Here is a 20,464-nt window from a genome sequence, read left to right as displayed (position 1 = left end):
CCTCACCCTCCCAGGTTTGCAAACGGAGGAATGGGATTCTCTGGGAACTTACATTGGATTTAAATTGGAAGCTCTCAAGACATCTCAAAAATGCTGCTTCTATTTTTTTTTTTTTTTCTTTAAGTAGAGTCTGGAGAAGCTGGCAATGGGTCTTGGTAAGTACAGAGGAACGAAATATGATTTGATTTTTTCATTAAATTTCCGGATGAGTGGAGGCACAGTGCTCCGTGTTGTGTGGCGGGCGGGACATGTTTTCTTATTCATCAAATGCACTGCGCAGGTCAACTCCGTAAACCGAAAAGAGAAAGGCTGATTGCGGGGGTGGAGGGGGTGTGGTATCAGGGTACTGGTGCTTGTTTAGAGGGGCCGTGAATGTGAATGTGAACGTGCGAAAAGGAGAGGCGTGCCAGGAGAGCGCGGGAAAGATTACTGGTGAGGCAAGTATGTGTCTGTTTCCCCAGCGTCCTGGCTCGCAGCAGCCCCTGGGCGAGGGGTGTGATGAGGGAGTGGGTGGGAGGGGGCAGCAGGCGGGGCCTGCCACGTCACTTGGAGAGTGTGTGTTGGGAAGGAAGGGCAGAGCCGAGAGCCCAGCCGCTGCAGCTGCGGCGGCTGCAGCGAAGGCTCGAGCGGTGGGGAGGAGGGTCCCCGCGCCCCGGCGCCGGGGCAGCCCCAGGGCCCTCTCCGAAGCCTGCGGAGCGTCTCATTGGGAGGAGGTGGCGGCTGTGGCGGCGGGAACGGCGACCTTGTCCAGACCGAGCCCGCGGTGGACGTAGGGCGGAGGCCGAGCCCCGCCAGGAGTCTTTGCCGAGCCGGAGGGAGGCGCATCTGGCGCTTCGGTACTAGCGGTAGCCGGGGGTCTGGAGCTGTTGGAGAAGCGCAGTGGGAGCTGGGAAGATCTAACCCGTCTGGACGGCGGACCCCTGCGTCCCGGAGCCCAGTCTCAGGCACGGCAAGGGGCGAAGCCACACGTCTTTTCGGGGAGCCAGTTCACACGCACCAGTTTGCAGTTCCAGGTATCCCAGTAATCTCCAGCACCCAGACGCGGATAACTGGAGGCGCGGAGCTAAATCCTCTGCGCCCAGGTCACCTCCCCAGACCTAGAGTTGCAGGGATCAGGGCTTCAGGGCTCACAGACCCAATAGCCAGGTCAGACCAGGAGTCCATAGAAGCCGAGCCCCACCCTAAAAAGAGGGCGCAGCTGGGAGCTGAGAAGCGGTGCCGACTCCAGAGGTCGTGCGGTGGGCGCCGTCCTAGTGGCGGGGAGCGCGCCGCGGAGGGGACATGAGATCGGAGAAATCCCTTACGCTGGCGGCGCCGGGGGAGGTCCGTGGGCCGGAGGGGGAGCAGCAGGACGCGGGAGACTTCCCGGAGGCCGGCGGGGGCGGGGGCTTATGTAGTAGCGAGCGGCTGGTGATCAATATCTCGGGGCTGCGCTTTGAGACGCAACTGCGCACCCTGTCGCTGTTTCCCGACACGCTGCTGGGAGACCCGGGCCGCCGCGTTCGCTTCTTCGACCCACTGAGGAACGAGTACTTCTTCGACCGCAACCGGCCCAGCTTCGACGCCATCCTCTACTACTACCAGTCGGGGGGCCGCCTGCGGAGGCCGGTCAACGTGCCGCTGGACATCTTCCTGGAGGAGATTCGCTTCTACCAACTTGGAGATGAGGCCCTGGCCGCCTTCCGGGAGGATGAGGGCTGCCTGCCCGAGGGTGGTGAGGACGAGAAGCCGCTCCCCTCCCAGCCCTTCCAGCGCCAGGTCTGGCTTCTCTTCGAGTACCCAGAGAGCTCTGGGCCGGCCAGGGGCATAGCCATCGTCTCCGTGTTGGTCATTCTCATCTCCATCGTCATCTTTTGCCTGGAGACCCTGCCCCAGTTCCGTGCAGATGGTCGAGCTGGAAGCAATGGTGGTGGTGTGAGCAGAGTCTCCCCAATTTCCAGGGGCAGTCAGGAGGAAGAGGAGGATGAAGACGATTCCTATACATTTCATCCTGGCATCACCCCTGGAGGAATGGTGCCAGGGGGCTCATCCTCACTAAATACTTTTGGGGGCTCCTTCTTTACTGACCCCTTCTTTCTGGTGGAGACCTTGTGCATTGTTTGGTTCACTTTTGAGCTCCTGGTGCGCTTCTCCGCCTGCCCCAGCAAGCCAGCCTTCTTCCGCAACATCATGAACATCATTGACTTGGTGGCCATCTTCCCCTACTTCATCACCCTGGGCACTGAGCTGGTGCAGCAGCAGGAGCAGCAGTCAGCCAGTGGAGGCGGGGGCCAGAACGGGCAGCAGGCCATGTCCCTGGCCATCCTCAGAGTGATCCGCCTGGTCCGGGTGTTCCGCATCTTCAAGCTCTCCCGCCACTCCAAGGGGCTGCAGATCCTGGGCAAGACCTTGCAGGCCTCCATGCGGGAGCTGGGCCTGCTCATCTTCTTCCTCTTCATCGGAGTCATCCTCTTCTCCAGTGCCGTCTACTTCGCAGAGGCCGATGATGATGATTCGCTCTTTCCCAGCATCCCGGATGCCTTCTGGTGGGCAGTAGTAACAATGACCACGGTGGGTTATGGGGACATGTACCCCATGACAGTGGGGGGCAAGATCGTGGGCTCACTGTGTGCCATCGCTGGTGTCCTCACCATCGCCCTGCCTGTGCCTGTCATTGTCTCCAACTTCAACTACTTCTATCACCGGGAGACGGAGCAGGAGGAGCAGGGCCAGTATACCCATGTCACTTGTGGGCAGCCTGCACCGGACCTGAAGGCAGCTGACAATGGACTTGGCAAGCCTGAATTCTCCGAGGGTCCCCGGGAACGGAGACCCAGCTACCTTCCCACTCCACATCGGGTGTATGCAGAGAAAAGGATGCTCACTGAGGTTTGACCAGTGCAGGCAGGGCCTGCACGAGAAGGATGGCACTGAGCAGACAATCTCTTAGCCTTCCTTCTCATTCTCCACTACTCTCACCCTGGCTCCAGTTGACTTCCTGACCCCTTCTCCTCCACCGAGTGGATGGCAGCCTGGACTGTCAACCTTGTTGCTTGATCCCTGCAGCATTCAAGGTTTATCCATCTAAGTGACATTTTTGAAATTCTAATGGTGCCACCCATTCATGCCCATCTTCTGTCACATGGATGAGATTTCCATCTGACCTTCCCTCAAGACTGCTTTTTCATGTCTGGGACTTGTAATATCTCTAGGAACAGAGATGTCAACAGGATGGAAACCAAGCATACATGGGTCCTGTTTCTCTCTTTAGCTTTGGGGCATGCACCTGTCTTAGCTTCTGGCCATGTGGTGACTAGCAGAAGCTGGAGGACAGAAAGAATACTCATCTTGCTGTTTTATTCCAGTGCCCTGTAACACCCGCTGGTCATTTTGCAGAAGACCCTCCGTAGAGCCTTTAGCTGCGCAGCCTCAAAAGATGTTATTCATCTCTAATATTGGACAGAATTAGAGAAACTACAATTAAATTTGGCCATTTGGAGGACATTAGAGTCAGTCCTGGACCAGAGGGGGCAATGGATTTCTCCAGGTGTGTTCTGGCACAGTAGACATCAGCTTTTGGTCTGTGTTTAGTCCTCCCCACTCTGATCCCCTAATCTTTAGCTTCCAGGAAGGTTCCTTCTTAGAGCCAAATACTCTCTTTGTGCAAGTGCCTTCCTGTGCAGAGGAACTGGAACAAGGGAACCACAGAGCCAGTAGAAAAGGGTGAATAGAGTCAAGCAGTTGGCTTGACTGTGTTTGTGAAGAGAGGTACTACTTAGACATTGTCATCTTGAAGGGGCAGAGGAATTTTGTTGCAGAAGGCAAATCTCTCTCACTTGCTTTCCCCTAATCCTCCCTAGCCCTCCACCCTTCTTCCTGGGGATTTGACTTAGGATTGCAGTTGAAGCCTTTCTAAAGCAACCTCCAGCTGAAACCCAGAGACAAGAGGGAGCACACGCTGGATGCCAGCCTGGGTCTCTGCCCATTTTATGGGCAATGAAGTAGGTGGTTAGAGTGGGAAGAAGCATTATTCCTTTGCTCACAGCCTGACTGTTGGAGGTTTTTTGCTGAGTCAAGCAAACATTCGCTTGCTCTGACCCTCAGAGCTGCAGCCGACCTGTTCTCCCTGGTAAGGTAATGTAGGGGTGGTACCACCGGGACTAAGCCATCCTCTTCCATCGTGAAACTGCTGCCTTCCATCCCATCGTCCACTTCCCCCCATTTCTCTCCTAGTAGCATCATCATTAGTTTGTTGCCTTGATAAACTGTGATGTACTGTTCTGAGCTCTTCTGGGTACAGTTCAGAAACCGAAAGGACTGTTAATGTGTTTTTAATTTTATATCTATCCTTTAAGACTCTTTGATGAGAATTTTTTTAGAAAAATTATTTTCTTGAGCAACTTATGAAAGATGGCCTTTTGAGGGTTTTATTGAGAGACACTGTGGCTCCTGTGAGTGCCAGATCTAAATCTGGATTTTACCACAGTTTTACAGGGTAACTTTGGTGCCACAGTTCCTCCTTGTGCCTCAGTTTCCCCACTCATTAAATGGGAACATAATGTCTTCCCCTCCCTACCTCATGGAGAATGTCGAACTCACCTGGGAAGCTGGGAATGATGCTATGCAAATGTGTGAATTTTAGACTTGACTTTTAGTTCATTATCCTCTTTCCCTATCTCCCAAAGGCAAGGCCTCTCCCCAGAGGTCCTGCTTTGGATCCAAAGTCCAAGAATAGGCCATTCTGGGCATTAGCTCCTTAAATCCCTCTTTAGTCTCTTCAACTGGGCCTCAGTCTTTCTTCTTACCCTTCTGCAAGGAGGATACACTTTAGACAGGCTTAGCGGGCCAGGCTTCCAGGGCCAGAGGCCACCTTGATTAGGAGTGTGGCTTCTCCAAACCTGAAATACAGTAGGAGAGAGAGGAGTTCATGATTCAGAAGCTGCTCTGAGGCCATCAAGTGCTGGTTTTCCAAATCTGTTCCGTTACTCCTGGCTATTTGGGGAAAGGAAGGACCCATTCCAGAGGCAAAAGGGATGCTTCCAGCTGAGGGTAACTGTTGGAACAGGTATGCATGTATCTCTATATATGTGCATGTGATCATCCTCATCACCACACCTAATCAAACATTTCCTTTTCAAGTCAGAGCATGCCTGAAAGTAAGGGTTTGTGGAAAGCTGGGCTCTCCAGGGACTCTGGTTGCCGTAGCAACCTTCCAGACTGTTCTCTCTATCTTCTGATTTGGGCAGCAAGGGAGAACAGGAGACTACGTTTTCTCAGCTTCTGAAATGGGAACACCTCCCACATATTGATTTAGGGACTGCTAGTGACAGGACAGGGATGTGTGACCTTCGGAAAATGAGGGGGTAGCAGGTCGCCAAAACTTCCTCCCTGGCCCTTTCTTCCTGGTTTCCCCACCCAGTCATTGAAGCTGCCTCATCTCACCCCTGATCCTCCAGAAACTTGAATGCTAAGCAACTACCAGTTAAACCAATGTCAATATTATCTTTTTCAAAATGACAAGGGGAGCCTTGGAGGGGACATGCTCCTGGAGAGGCAGCTGGGCTGGGCCTTGCCGAGAGTCATAATAGTTTTAGTCCACAGTATCATGGACTTCTCAACTCCTCAGAGTGAGGTTCCACCCAGCACTAAGAGAGACAGAGAAAAATGATATTCCTTTCTCCAGAGAGTCTAGCTTTGCTCCTAGGAATCCTGTAGGTGGCTCTTCTTAAGACGTCGAAGAAAAACTGAGAGGCTGTGACCTGACCTAGTTTCTGGGAAGGATTTTGCCAAGCGATCCTTCTCTGACTCTGAGCTTCTTCATGTGGATTTTGTGCCCTGTGCACCGAGAGAATATTCAGCCTCTGTTGCTGCGACAGCTGGGGTGGTGATTTTAGAGCTGCCAGCAAAGGCAGGGTTCATCGTTACACCTGACTCAAGGCAGCAGGAGCTCCCAGAGGGCCTCCTGGATCTGTCAGCTTGGCTGAGATGTGAGACATTCCTCCAGCCTGATCATCCCCAAGGAGAGAGACAGACAGCTGGCCGTCTTTGCATCTGAGGTAGGTTCTACTATTGGGGAATTTCACTCCTGGCTCAGTCCTTTGAGCTAAATTAGAACTCGGGGTGAGGAGGGGCGGAGGGATGGCGGGAGAGCATGCACTTGGGACCAAGCAAAGTTTTGATTTCCCTTTCCTCAGTGGCCACCTCACTCTCTTTCTATTTTTTTTTTAAACAGTTTTATTTATTTATTTATTTATTTATTTATTTGTGAGGAAGATCAGCCCTGAGCTAACATCTATTGCTAATCCTCCTTTTTTTTTCCCCAAAGCCCCAGTAGATAGTTGTATGTCATAGTTGCACATCCTTCTAGTTGCTGTATGTGGGACACGGCCTCAGCATGGCCAGAGAAGCAGTGTGTCGGTGCGCGCCCGGGATCCGAACCCGGGCCGCCAGTAGCGGAGCGCGTGCACTTAACCGCTAAGCCACGGGGCTGGCCCTTTCTGAGTATTTTTTTGATTCTATCTACTTTAGTCTCCTTCTCCAGTTCTGTGCCCTCACTGCTGCCTCCTCCCTCCCTTTCTAATCATCTCCTTTTCTCTGCATTTTCCTCTTTCTATTCATTATTCACTTTCTCTGCATTTTTTTCTTCTCACGTTTCTGGTTTTTGCCCTTTTGTTGTTTTAACCTCTTCTTCCCTCTATGTGTATCTTTCTATCCTTCTCCCTCTCTCCACCTTTCAGTAGGTGGGAGCACCTACGGCATTTCTGTTGAGATCGTGCTGTGAACTCTAGGACAGCTGGGATCTAGGGTGTTTGCTAAGAAGTTGTTCTCTGGCTGGAGATCCCCCTGTTCCCTGCCATCTCAGTATAGCAGCCTCTCCTACCATGCTCACCTCTGTGGGGGGACGTCCTGAACTTATGAAGCAAGATGAGATTGCTGTGGGTTTAGAAAAATGTCTTGCAGAAATTTCCTGAAGTTGCAAGGATAAGATGGGGGGAGAGGGGGAGAGAGAGAGAAAGAGAGAGAGAGAGAGAGAGAGAGAGAGAAAGGACCTGACAAGTCTCAGATACATACTCTGCTGTACAGCACTGCAATATGTCCACTGTAGGGTCCCCCAACCTTAAGAAGCTTACGGAGAGGTTCAAGACAGACGAACAGTAGAAATAGTAAAATAAACACAGAAAAGGGATTTAGGAGATAGTCATGAGTGGAACCAGCCTGGAAAAAGCCCTAACTCGGAGGCTGGCCTTCTGATTGCCCTTAATTCCCTCTAAGGTTCACATAGCACCCTGCTGTCTCTCTTGTGCACTGAAGGCAGGACAAAAGCAAAGGCCATAAATCCCAGTGGTGCAAGGTAGAGGGGACGCTCCCTGACAAGATGGCCTAAGATCTACCAGCCGGTCCGTAAGGAGAGCTGTGCACTCTTCTTGCCGGAGATGGTAGAGCAGAGGGTAGGTCCCACCTGCATCAGGATATGGGGGGGGGGGGGCCTGGCGGGGGAGGGGTGCGAAGATTGTGCTATTAAAACAGGGACCACCAGGGGACTTTTGGAGGGTGATGGAAGTTTTCTAGAACAGGATTGTGGTGATAATTGTACAACTCTATGAATTAACCAAAAAAAGTCATTGAATTGTGAAAAAAAAAAGTGACACGAGGCTAAAAACCTGGGAGTTTCATATCCTGGCTGGGAGAATGGCTTGGTTTTATAAATCTAGAGGTTTAGCGTCTCTAAAGATGGCCCAGCTTGAACATCAGGATGGAATGACAATTTTTTTCTTCTGCCACACGGGGACACTTGCGAGCTTCCATTTAGCTCCTCCTTGTACTCATGCACAGTGCCAAGAACTGTTTTTGTTTTTTGTTTTAATTTTGACAATCAAACCATTGTGGGATGTGCATGGTTTTTTCTCATTGCTCTGAAGTCAGGTCACGCCATTTTGCTAAGTGCAGAGCGTGATCAGCACATGGTGAACTAGGATGAGTGTGATGGACGTTATTCATTACATGGGACCAGGGCAATGAACTTGCCCGGTAAGCAACAAAAAACAAAAACCCCACAAACAAACCCAAACCCCCACCTCATCTCTGCACCTGTAAACTCACAATTCCTTCAGAAATTGCCCGGACGTCCCTGTTCTATTCTCCCGACTCCACCACCTCCCTCCTTCAGAGCCATTAACCCTCTACGGCCGCTGCTGGGGCCAGCAGTCCTTGGCGCTTTGGTAAACAGAGGACGTGGCATCACAGCCCTCCGTCCACTCGCTCTTCTCCCCTGTTGCTCCGCAGACTTTGTTCTCCTGCTCTTACTTGCCTTTTGCTCGCTGATCCCTTCCTTCTCTCCCTTTGGTGCGTTTCCTCACATGACACCTTCCGGTCCTGCTGCTTGTCACTGCTGCTCTCCACTAGCTGAGCCCTTGCGTTTGGCAGTATTTCTTTCCCCTACATCTCTACACAAATGCCGGATAGATTCCCAGAGAATATTGTCCTCCGGGGACACGCTGGCTGGAACTGGCATCCCGCCTCTGATTGGTTTTGACTGCAGGTTATTGCCCCAGGAACAGAGTGTGGTCTGATTTCAGCTTGTCAGAGTCACTCAGGGAAGGAAGAGAAATCCATTCTTGAAACTGTAGGATTTCATCTCTCCATCCCACTTTCTACCGGCTGCCTCAGGTTGCACAGATATCTCATGGCAGAATAAGGCCTGGAGCTTGGCGCTTTGGCAGGAGAAGGAGCTTCCCAGATGCAGGCCACTGGGAATGACGACAGATGGGCTCTTGGTTCTCGTGTTACCGTGTCTCCCGATGAACCACTTTCCTGTTCTGCACTTGAAGTCCCTGTGGGGTTGGAGATTGCCATGTCTTTCACATCCTTTGCTCTGAACTCCTGGAGAAAGGAGTTCACCTGGCTCTTTGTCCCTTCTTGGTCCTCATCCCCTTGGTATCCTAAAGAGGGAGTGGAAACCTCTTGGTGACCCCTTGTGAAGGGTTATCCAAATAAGACAGTGACTCCCTCATTCGCAGAACGAAAGAGAAAAGGGGCCTACATTATAGTAAGTGTCATTAATACTGGTCTCACCTTGGCTATCACTTCGCTTAGCCCTGGTGGGGTTTGTGACTATTTTTTTTTTTAACACAACTCCAACCTCATCACTGTTACTATGAAGAGGATTTTCCTTAGTCTGTCATGGGCCCCAGCAGATACTCTTTGCCTGCCCTTAGCAAGCATCTTGGAACCTTAAGCAGCCTCCACTGCAGGCTGCAGGAAGCATAGCCAGACCCCGGCTCTTCTTTGGCGAGAGCAAAACCGACATTTCAAAAGGAAATTGAAGCCACGCAGTCTGCTGGCGCTGCTATTTTTGACATGCTTGCTGTTCTCTCAGGGCTTGACAACCGCTGTCTCCAGGAGACAGACAAACCCGCTCTTGGCAGCAGAGATACTCTGCTTTGAACAAGAGCATAGGAAGACAGTCCTGTGGCTGCGAAGGGCCGGGCGGATGTGCCATTCCTTCCCTCTCCTCCCAGAAGCTCTGCACCTGCCCAGTGGGGTCCATGGATCCAAGGCTGGAGGTGCTGTCCTCGCCTGGTGAATCCTCCTCTGCCTTCATGCTCCCCTGTGGGAGTGGTCCTAGCAGGAATGAGAACGGCACCGTCCACTGAAAATGCATTTACTGCTCTCAGACATCATGTCATAGAACAAAGAGGTTAGGAGCACGGACTCTTGTGCCAGATTTTCTGGGTTCAAATCCCACCTCTGCCACTAACCTGCTGGGTGACACTGGGCAAGTTCTGAAACCACCCTGTACCTCAGTTTCCTTCCCTGTAAAGTGGGGGATAATAATAGTACCAATCTCATAGGGCTGTTTTGGGGGTTAAATGAGTTAATATGTGTACAACGTTTATGTAATGTGTAACACTATGTAACAATACGTAAGCATGTAAGCACCATACAAAGATTGGCTGTTATCATCATCAGTATTACCCTACAATAACCAAATGAGGCAGGTAGGCTAGGCATTGTTTTCCTCTTTGGCAGATAAGACGGTTGTGGCTCAGAGGGAATGTGACATGTTCAAGGGCATACAGCTCATGGGTGGCCCACCGTCCTCAGGGGAGATATAACAGAACAGGACACCGTGAGGGTCTGATTGGTACTAAGCAAGAAGAGCGAATGAATTCATGGTTCCTAAATGTGTATATAGGCTTTTGTTACACTCTAGTTTCTCTCTCTGATGGAAAACCAGCAGGTGCCCTGTGCTTTTTCCCCTGTAGGGCTCTGAAAGCACACAGCTGTATGTATATGTCTTTCTCTAGAGCCCTTCCTTGCTACCGTTGCTGTTCTCCTCCCCTCACATTTTAACATTCCAGGGGGTTGGCACTCCACTAGAGCCTTCCTCATACACTTCCTCGCATCTTCATCCTTGGGACAAATGCAGGGTCTCACAGGTAGCCCCACGGACGGAACCCATAAGTTAGACTCCAGTTCAGAGTTTTTGTACATTATTACAGTGGTCTTCAAAATCTCACCTCCCCTGGTCCTCGTCTTCAGCATCCCCTTCTCTCCCTGGCCCCTTCACGTCCACTGCACCCACCTGCTCACTTTGCAGGTGGGGGTACCCTGTAATGTTCCTTGGGTGTGTCCCAGCTTCCCTTTCCTCCTGTCAGGTAGAGGAGACAAGAGACCCGGAGGCAGAAGAAGCCGGCTCGCTCTACTCCTGTGGGTCTCCCTTTGCTTCCACGTGACTGGAGAGCAGCTGCCTCAGCTCTCCTTGGGGTCCCTACTCAGGCCTGAATGCTCTGCGCCCCCTCAGCTTGTTCCCATAGCCACTGTGGCTTCCCACAGAGGACCCAGCCCAGCGCAGGGCAACGGGACAGCCCTCCCCATTCTCAACTCGGGGTTTCTTGGCTTGCTTGCCTTAGGAGTTAGAGAACTGGGGTCCGAATCACTGAGCATCAGCTGCACCTCATTTAACCTCTCCAAGCTTCGGTTTTGTCATCTGCAAAATAAGGAAGCTGATTCCACTTGCCTCACATGGTTGTTGTGAGGCTCAGAGGAGGCTGCAAGTTAAAGAGTTTAGCAGGAAATAGGCTCTCAGCAGAGTTGGGCTCTTCCCTCTGCCAGGCAGCCTCAGTGACACTGAACAGCCACTGGGGGTGGGGCTGGAGCCACCTGCACTCTCAGATAGAGGCAGGGTCCCTGCAGACTTCAGGTTTGTTCTCTGAAACAAACATTTAAATGAAATATGACATTGGGCCGGCCCCGTGGCTTAGCGGTTAAGTGTGTGCGCTCTGCTGCTGGCGGCCCGGGTTCGATCCCGGGCGTGCACCGACGCACTGCTTCTCTGGCCATGCTGAGGCCGTGTCCCACATACAGCAACTAGAAGGAATGTGCAGCTATGACATACAACTATCTACTGGGGCTATGGGGGGAAAAATAAAATAAATAAAATTAAAAAAAAAAAATAAATGAAATATGACATAAAAAACAGACTCAGAGTAGCTGCTATTTTACCAGAAGTTTCTTTGCCTAAAGGATTCACAGCAGAATCTCCTTAAATAATTGCACTTAAGATGTGATTTAATATATAGAAATATAATCTGAATATATCTTGTAAGAATAGGATGGATATACTGGTCATATTTTTTTCAATAGTTAGTTTCCAACCAAAGTAGAATGAGGATTCTCACTCAAACCTTCCCATGAGCAGCAGAGCACTGTGAAGGGCAATTTCGAGGGTCACAGATGGACAGAACATGAGAGCTGGGAGGGGCCGTAAATGCCTCCCTAAATGAAGGAGGAACCTGATGCAGAGAAGTGGAATAACTAACCCACCATCACACAGGCCAGCAGGGGCAGAGTTGAGTCTAAAACTCACATTTTCTGACTCCAACACCAGAATTTTTTTCCAAGGAAAATGGAAACCTAAGGATTACTTAAACATTTTTTTTTAAAACCAACTTTATTCATTTCCTACCCAACCAAACTCATTAGCAGAGCAGTCCATGGGAAATGGAATTGAGTGCTTTTAAATTTCATCCCTCTCACCGCTGACTTTCCAGGGTGCGGAGGCAGCAGGCCTAGCTAGAGACATCCTCAATCAGATGACCAGCTCCTGGATTCTTAAGGAGGGACTAATAATTGTTAGTCTTGCGAGTGCCAAAGAAATTTTCACACGGGGCACAGAGAGGCTCATGTGCAGGCTCTGGCCTGGGCAGCCAAGCCCTGGGCTTCTAATGTCACTGAATAAGAGCTTCTTTGATCTTTTAGGGCTTTACTTTTTCTGTTAAATTTAGTGGCTGGGCTGCAGAAAATTGTCATAGATTGGAAATCCTGAAAGCAGGAGGTTACTTGAGACTTATGTATTTTATGGAGGAAGGAAGAAACGCAGCAGGTTAGCATCTTACCCACGAGTGCCAACTCCGATGCCCTGGGAAATAGAAGCCAGCTTCTAGACTCTTCCCTGCACTTTATTGCCCTGGTAGAGAAAGAGAAATTACTGTTGGGTTACAGATCTCTTTTGTAAATCACAGGACTAGGGTCAGGAAGAACAATGTTTCCAGAAGCCATGGTAGCTGAGCCATAAATCAGCCAGGCGCTCCCCAGCTGCTCTGAGGCAATTTGGCATGGCTGGAAAGAGAGAAGAGCCTGGCACGCTGGGAAAAGAGCTTATGTCCCCTGCAGGACTGCTCTCTGTGCTTTGGGGGAGGGGTCACATTTGCCCAGGAGCAGTACCCATGTGTGCACACGGGGAACCCAGGCTTCACCCACACCCAGCCAGACTCCACTCCTGGTAGTTGCCTTCTACTCCTCAGGAAGTGTGTTTGTTTTTTGTTTTATTTATTTATTTACTTTTGCGCATCTGCAACCCTCTGGTATATGGTTTTACATGCCTGCAGAACTCCAAATAGCAATCACAGAGCACCTAACCTAAAACTGCAGGGTGCTCCTGATGAGAGGTCCTAAGTCAGTGACTCGTGGGTCAAATAGGACACAATGTTAAGAAATATTGGATATGACAATTATATCTCAATAAAGCTGGAAAAAATAAAAATACAAGAAGCATCGGAAGATTTCACATGTAGACCTGGATTTTTGGTTTCTTTTGAAAAACAAAAGGTCTGGTCTCGTTGATCCTGCATTTCTGCTTTCCAGCCTCAGTCAGCAGGAGCTGAGCCCAGCTGCTCCCTTCAGAAGGGCAGAGGGTCCTTTTATGCCCAGTGCTCAGTGAGGCGGGGCCCACCTGTCGTTTTCAGCGCGTCCACAGCTCTGTTTTTCTTGTAGGTGGGAAACATTTCCCTATGTGTGCGTTTCTACCAAAAGCTAGAAAATCAAAGACTGAAGGTGCACGTGTAGGAAAACCCTGGGGCACTGGTGCATGTGGCCGCTCTCGAAAGCCTTCCTTAATGATCGCATTTATGATGAGTCGCAGTGGACTGTAAGGTGGGGATGGAGTAGGTGTGGTTGTTAGAAACAGAGAGGGAGAGCAGAAGCAAGGGCTGACGGGCTGTGGAGGGGACAGTCACAGCTCCAGACGAGACACTGAATTGTGAGGCCACAAGGAGAGAAGGGACCTCGCAGGAATCAGGGACGTGCTAAGTTATGTTCTCTGTCTAGTTAAGCAGGCAGGGAAATATATGATGCAATTAAGGATTTCCATCTAAAATGATTAAAATGAGAAAAAGGCAAACTTCAGTGTTTGGATATTTCTAGATTTGAGGATAACCTCCCTCTTCTGTGATGTTGGGTAATGAGACATCGCTCTCTTCCTGCTGGCTGGCATTGAAAGAGAGTGAAAACAGGGATTCATAAGTGGGATCGTGTGGGTTTCCTGGGTAACGGCTGGCCACCAAGCCACAGGCATCTGTCCGGTTGTCTGTGCAATCTCGTGAGCCCCGTGGTCATTCTGAGATCTTTTCTTGCCTCTTTTCCTGGATTCTTCCCAGTTGGTTTCAGCTCTCACATGGACTCTCCTGTCTGTGAAGCTTCCTGGCCAAAAGTTAAATGACTGTAGAGACGGAACGGTGTCCAACATTATTGCCTTGGAGAGAGATGAGAAAGACTCTCCTCTTTTCCTTGCTGTATCTGTAATTTCGTGAAAATATTTCAGGGCCAGAATTCGGGAGGAGAGTCTCAGCAGCACTTTGGGCTAGAGTCAGCTCAGAATCCTTAGGATTCCAGGAGGGGAGTGGATTTCACACTGCTCATCCCTCACTGAGGACAGCTTCCACTTCTGAAAACCCAAATTTAAAAGGATTCTAGAACCCTCCCTAAACTCCCCCCAAAATTGCCCTTTCCAGGAGTGCAGAAAAATTATATCAGGTTGGGCTTAAAGAAAATCCATCATGGGCCTTACATCTTAATGCCCGTCTGCTTCCCTTTTCCCAATAGATGCACTTCTGAAAATTGCTGTTGTTTTTGACATGAGTGTGTGTGTGTGGGTGTGCATGTGCAAATAGAAATAATAGAATCATTTTCCTATCAGAGGTGCTTTTTAATGGAAGGGGCCCTTTCGTGTTTAAAATTCACACGATATAGCTAACCTTAAAAGAGAGTATACAATCTATAGAAAAATGAACTTAAACTAGTTGATGGCATACTTCATTCCATCATAATTCCTTCCTCCAATGGAAGGAAAGGGAATCCTGTGGTATTAGAAGTGGTGAGGATGCTGACCAGATTTGAAAAAGCAAGACCCTGTTTATCCGTTGAGGAACTGGGGGATATTTTTCAAAATATACGTTCAAAAATGGGTACTCTGAGAAACTCTATTACCATTTTCTCTTTTTCTTACTGTGCTTTGCTTCTCTAGGTGATGAATTGGCAAGTATGCAGCATCGCATGTCCCACACCCATAGCTGTGTCAGGTGAGGTAGGATGGGAGAAATGAAAACACGGTTCTGGGCCCCGGTCTCTCTGGTGACCATGTTGGAAGGGGCGATGTCGGCTGACCCGGGAGTCAGCGCCCAGTCTGCTGCCCCCTGGCTGTGTAACTGTGTGGCCTTGGGAATGTTGGGAACCTCTCTGAGCCTCAGTTTTCTCCTCTGTACAATGGGCTGTTATAATGTCCCTCATGGTGGCTGGTGGAATTAAATGAGATAATGCCAACCAGGGGGCATCCCAGGGCCTGGCAGGTAGTAAGCATTCAATAAAAGTGGGTTATTATTTCCATGTCTCTTTCTTCTTTGTCTGCTTAGTGGGGTACTGAGGCACAGGCAAGCCTCTGAAAATTGCCCGACCTTTAGGAACTGTTGAAACCACTCAAAGCTCTCATAGGTCGAAGTCTTTAGGGAAACATATATGTAATAGTTCCTCTCACTTGGTAGATTTAGATTTCCTGATCTGACACTGACTGTGCTTCAGCTATTCAATCATCAGATACTTGGCCGTAACAGAGGTGACTCATGGAAAGGGGCTTAATAAACCCTTTTAGACTTTAGCTTCTGTGCTAAAAAAGCCAACAGACAAGAATATCCAGAGATTCTGATAAATTTCTTTAAGAAGAACATAGCGGGGCTGGCCTGGTGGCATAGCAGTTAAGTGCACGTGCTCTGCTGCTGGCGTCCCGGGTTTGGATCCCAGGCACGCACCGACACACCGCTTGTCAGGCCATGCTGAGGTGGCGTCCCATATAAAGTGGAGGAAGATGGGCACAGATGTTAGCCCAGGGCCAGTCTTCCTCAGCAAAAAGAGGAGGATTGACAATAGATGTTAGCTCAGGGCTAATCTTCCTCACACATACACACACAAAAAAAACATAGACAATGAGGTAACTTGTCCATTCAAAACCCCTGGGAGCAGTGAGAACTTCCAACACACTTAGGAATACCTGACAGGTCGGGTCACCGAGTGTGGACAGATTGTGTGGCTTGCTGTTCACTTGCCTGACTTTAGAGCTGGCCTTGGGTGGGAGAGTGAGCTGTGAGGAGGCGACAGAGGCACCCAGGAAGAGCCTTCCTCTGGTGCCGAGCAGGCTCATCAATGTGCCTTTCGTGATGTGTTTGGGGTCGACGTTCTTTGGAATTATACTACAAGCCTGGGGAAAGTATGGCTCAATTTACAGATACTGTGTTTCTTTGCATACGTTTCAGGAATATATTTAATTTGCAAGGAAGTCCGCTGAAGTCACTTAATGACGTGTAAGTAGAGAATAAGACAAAAGCACGTGCAATTATGGAGCAGGAAGAGACTCCCACAAGTCACGGAATCTCCTGCTCTTACCGCGTGAGAACAAGTTCTACTGATCCCAGGCCTGTTCTGAAGCATCCCCAGAGAAAGCATCCATAACCCAGACTCCTTCAAACTGTTCAGGTTTGAGCTCCACAACTTTAGCTATCAGGATGTTTCCCTCCTGTTTCGGTTACACATTTCTGCTGTACTTTAAACTTCCTTCCTTCTTTTTCGTCCTCTACTGAATGGGTACTCAACTGACCCTATTGCCTGGAAACACTTCTTATGCCAGAGTTCCGCAAATGTGATCTGCAGAGCGCTAGTCCTTCACGAGATTCCCAGGCACTACATTTCACAAACACTGTGTCTTGGAGATACACAGTGCATGTGAACATAAGATTAAAGGCTCTGAGAAGTCCTGCAGCAAGTAAACCTATTTCACTTCTTTAACCCCATGTTCTTCAAATTATTTTTACCAGAGAGTCTCCACCCCCTTTTTGGGGGTAACTTCTGTTCACATCTCACAAAAACTGTAATCCAAGGAATACATCTTGAGAAACTCAAAAAGATCTGAAACTCTTTGTGATGGATTTGAATCCATGGAAACTCAGCCCTTAAAAGTTTCCTCAAATGGACCATTTTGTGGCTTCTTATCAACCCTCTTGAAGTTCTCCACACTCCTCTTGAGTTGTGCAGAGCCATACAGAATCAGTGTTTTGGTCAGGCTCTGAATATGTGAAAGAGGACATCCTCTCCCCTGTTGACCTTCACAGTCTTCTTAAATAGAGAAAAATAACTGTAAGCGCTGGTCTTATTTGTTAGATTTTGAGTTTCTGCTCTACTTTGCTAGCAAACGTCCACATTGCAGATGCACTTCTCCAGATAGATGACTTGTGGTGGTGTCTTGCGATGTAACAGTCCAATTTCCACGCATGTTGTTAATCAAATCAAAGATTATAACGTGTGTTTCTATTTACAAGTACTTTTCTAACTCAACTGGACCTTTTAATGAAAACATTCAAGCACACCTTTACTAATCATCGTCTTTATAAAACCTTATGCACAATCTGAGCAAGACACAAGGAAGTACTAGCAGTGAGCTCTAAGTAACCAGGTGTTCAGTCTTCTTTCCCATTTTTATAAACACTGTTTTCAAGCACGACACACTCTTTCTCTCTCCCAGGGAACTTCAGGCACTGGTACCTCCCTGTTGGATCTGGTTCCTCCAGTGCTGGGACTGAAGTTCTCTGGGAAGCTCTTTCTGCTGCGTGTTCTTTGTGCTGACGAGGGCTCTTATCTTTGACTCTTCTCTGCTCATCCCCGGAAAAGCCCAACGCTCTTGTCTGCTCCTCCAGAGCTGGCCCAGGATGAAATTCTTCAGTGTTTTCCCTTCTGGGCTCAGATGGAAAAGGAGGAAGGATGTAGTTGGCTCTCGGCCTGTTGTTGCCTTTGTACCTGCTTCTTCTCTGGATGTCTTGGGCTGTGAGGAGGAATTTCTGATATCCGACTGTTTCTTTCATTGTTAAATCCACTAAAAGGCAGAACAAGCTGACTGTGGGGAAGGCAGGAATCGCATCTGATTCTGCATCTCTCATTGACCTGCTGTGTGCCCCTGAGCAAGTCACCCGGCTGGCACCCAGCAAATTTTAGCTATTTGGATTCTTCTCTGGCCCAGTGTCTTCATCTGTAAAGTTAGATGTTAGACTAGACAATTTTTGAGTTTTTGCTTAAAAATTCTATGGATGCTCAAGCTTATTCATTAAACGTACAGCTGGTTCCTTGATAACTTGGCAAACTTTATTGCTTGTCTTTTGCCACCAGAATAATCATTTAAAGAGAGTTGGATTTACTAAAATCCCAACTTTATTTAGAATCATTGAATTTTAGACGTCATCTCCTCCAGCTTCTTATTTTACAAAGATCAGAACTTAACACTTAAAAATATAATGAGCAGGTTGTAGCAAAGTTTTAAAAGAGATGTAATAATTTTTATATAATACCAAGTATAATAAATCTCTTCCCTCTGCTTTTCTCTTCCCTCTCTCCCTCCCTCCTTCCCTTCCTTCCTATTTTTCTCAGATGAGGTCTATCTTGGTTATTAAGTGATTCCAGATCTTTTTTATTTCAAAGTTGCAAAATAAACATTCCTCGGTCTTGGCTGTGTTAAGCACCTTGGCATTGTGATTGGAAACATGCTGGGCATGGAAAGGCACGTCTATATTAAGCAGAAGCGGGGAATGCAGACCAGCTGGTGCTGACCAGGGTTCTCTGGGTGTCAGGCTCCCCACTGGTGGAGGGAGCCTGTAAGGAGAATAAAGGAAAGAAAAGTTGGTCCAAGGCTTTGATATCCTTAGACAAAGTAGAAGCTAGCTCTTTCCATTTCTGGGAAAGGGCAGTGACCCCAAGGGCAGGCGTTGGACTGTGTGCTGGGGTGGCCCCATGGTGCCGTCGACGGCTCTGGACAGACGGTCTTGGCTGGATAGAACGCATCTGGCTTTTCCTTCCAGCTCAGCCCTGGGAGCCGGCGCTGCACGTCCAGACCAGGGGCCCCACTGAGCCAGGTCCCAGCCCGCAGGCTCCGCCAGGTCCTGGTGCTTCTTGCTGTCTGTTCCTCCTCCTCCCCCTCCCATTTAGCTGCCCCTCCGGCTCCCAGTGCAGCCTGACGACACAGCGGGGCCTGGCTGCGTGGGCTCCTAATGCGCCCTTTCACCTTGAGCAAGTTGCTTAAAATAAACATTTTATTTTCTGACTTTAAAAGTAATATCTGCTCATTATGGAAAATTAGTACAGTTCAGAGAAGTGTAAGGAAGAGCATAAAAGTCCCCATAATCCCACAACTGGAGACATTCATACATTCTTGGCATTTTGTTGTGTTTTTCTTCCAGACTAGCTCTGTCTCTATATCTCCGTAGAGATCATATTGTATGTCATTTTAAAAACTTCATATTATATCTCTACTTATCTCATGCAATTATTCTATAACCGTCATATAGTGCACTCTTATTTTGGTAACTTTTCCCCTATTTTTTGACATTTAGGTTGTTTGTAGCTTTTTATTCTTCTAAGTGATGCTACAGTGAACATTTTTAGTATAGATATTTGTTCACATTTATGACTATTTCCTTAGGTTGTATTCCTACAAGAGTCAAGAAGTATGAACGAATAATTTTCTAGACCTCAGCTTCCTCACCTAAAATAAAGCAACAATAATTAATAGCAGCAAACACTTGCCTAGCGTGTCGTGTGCGAGGCACATTTGTAAGGGCTTTACATGTATGAACTCATTCAGTCTTCCTAGCAGCCCTGTGAGCATTTCCGTCTCCCGCAAGGAGCTGGCCCGCGGTGGCACAGCCAGGAGGTGTGGTGGTAGGATTTCCACCCAGGCAGTCTAGCTCCAGAGTCCGTGCTTTCACTGCTGTGCGAATCCCGCCCCTGTGAGATGAAAGAACTAAACCCAGCAGCCCCCAGGGTACCTTTTGGTCCTAACATTACCTGCATTATTCAATTCTACACTGGCCATCCATGTTCCCAAGGAACACAGTGGCCTGGTATGAGTTCACCGGCTCCTTTCATCCTCTTCATCCCTCTGTTTGTGTGTTGATGAGGTTGGGGTCTCTGTGTGTGAGTGTGCATGTATGTGTGTGTGTTTATATAATCTTATGCATGGAACAGAGTCAGCAGAAAGTGTGAAATAAGAAAGCCGGGACAGCCCATAGACAAACAATAAAACACTGGTAATCTCCGCTATTAGTTATAGATAACTTGTCATGGTTTCCTTTTTATCTTAAGGTTCTCAGGCTCTTTGGCTGGGAGATTTGTCATTTAATAATTGGACTGTCACCCAGTGAAGCAGGAATGGGATTGGTTCTGGCCGTCTAGAGCGACCCCATCCCAGAAGCACATGTCTGCACACACTGTGCGAGGAGGACCCCTGCCCCCAGAGCTGCTGCGCCCTCGCTGTCAAGAGCATTGCTGGGGGTGATTGCTCATCCTGTAGGGAAGTAGATACCAGGCAGACTTGTCACTGGAGTGTCACGTCCACATTGAGCCTTTATTGCTCAATATAGAGATTGCCAGAAATCCCTGAACTTCTGAGTCAGTAGATCTGGGAGAAGCCGAGTCTGCTTTTTAAAGACAAATGCTCCCGTGATAATCTTCAGGAAGTTTGGGGAAGTCTTAGGTAGTGGGTCTCAGCTGTCACAGGGCACTAGAATCACCTGGGATGCTTTTTAAAAAAGTACCATTTCCTGCCTCCTCTGCTGTCTTATCCCCATGTCTCTCCTGCATTTGAATAGCTGGTCTAGGGTTGGCTCCAGGTGCAGCA

At 48.8% G+C, this 20,464-nt stretch overlaps 1 protein-coding gene across 4 annotated transcripts in view; it reads left to right on the top strand.

Annotated features, from left to right (window-relative positions):
• The first annotated feature begins 613 nt into the window (after window positions 1-613).
• The window catches only part of KCNA6 (potassium voltage-gated channel subfamily A member 6), a 43,572-nt gene continuing 23,721 nt past the window's right edge, over window positions 614-20,464 (top strand). The window contains exons 1-3 of one of the 4 annotated variants that reach the window (XM_087442873.1): window positions 614-6,035; window positions 14,783-14,837; window positions 16,062-16,281. In XM_087442873.1, the coding sequence (XP_087298999.1) occupies window positions 1,282-2,874 (1,593 nt within the window). In that variant the 5' untranslated portion in view covers window positions 614-1,281 and the 3' untranslated portion in view covers window positions 2,875-6,035; window positions 14,783-14,837; window positions 16,062-16,281. Of the gene's footprint in view, window positions 6,036-14,782; window positions 14,838-16,061; window positions 19,180-20,464 lie in introns of those variants that run through there. The other 3 variants (XM_087442872.1, XM_014794007.2, XM_087442875.1) reach the window with 3 other exon arrangements.

The sequence above is a fragment of the Ceratotherium simum genome, chromosome 17, assembly GCF_057802395.1.
Source record: "Ceratotherium simum simum isolate JZ-2026a chromosome 17, ASM5780239v1, whole genome shotgun sequence".
In the NCBI taxonomy this organism is placed as follows: domain Eukaryota; kingdom Metazoa; phylum Chordata; class Mammalia; order Perissodactyla; family Rhinocerotidae; genus Ceratotherium; species Ceratotherium simum.
This window is presented reverse-complemented; position numbering and strand designations above follow the sequence as displayed.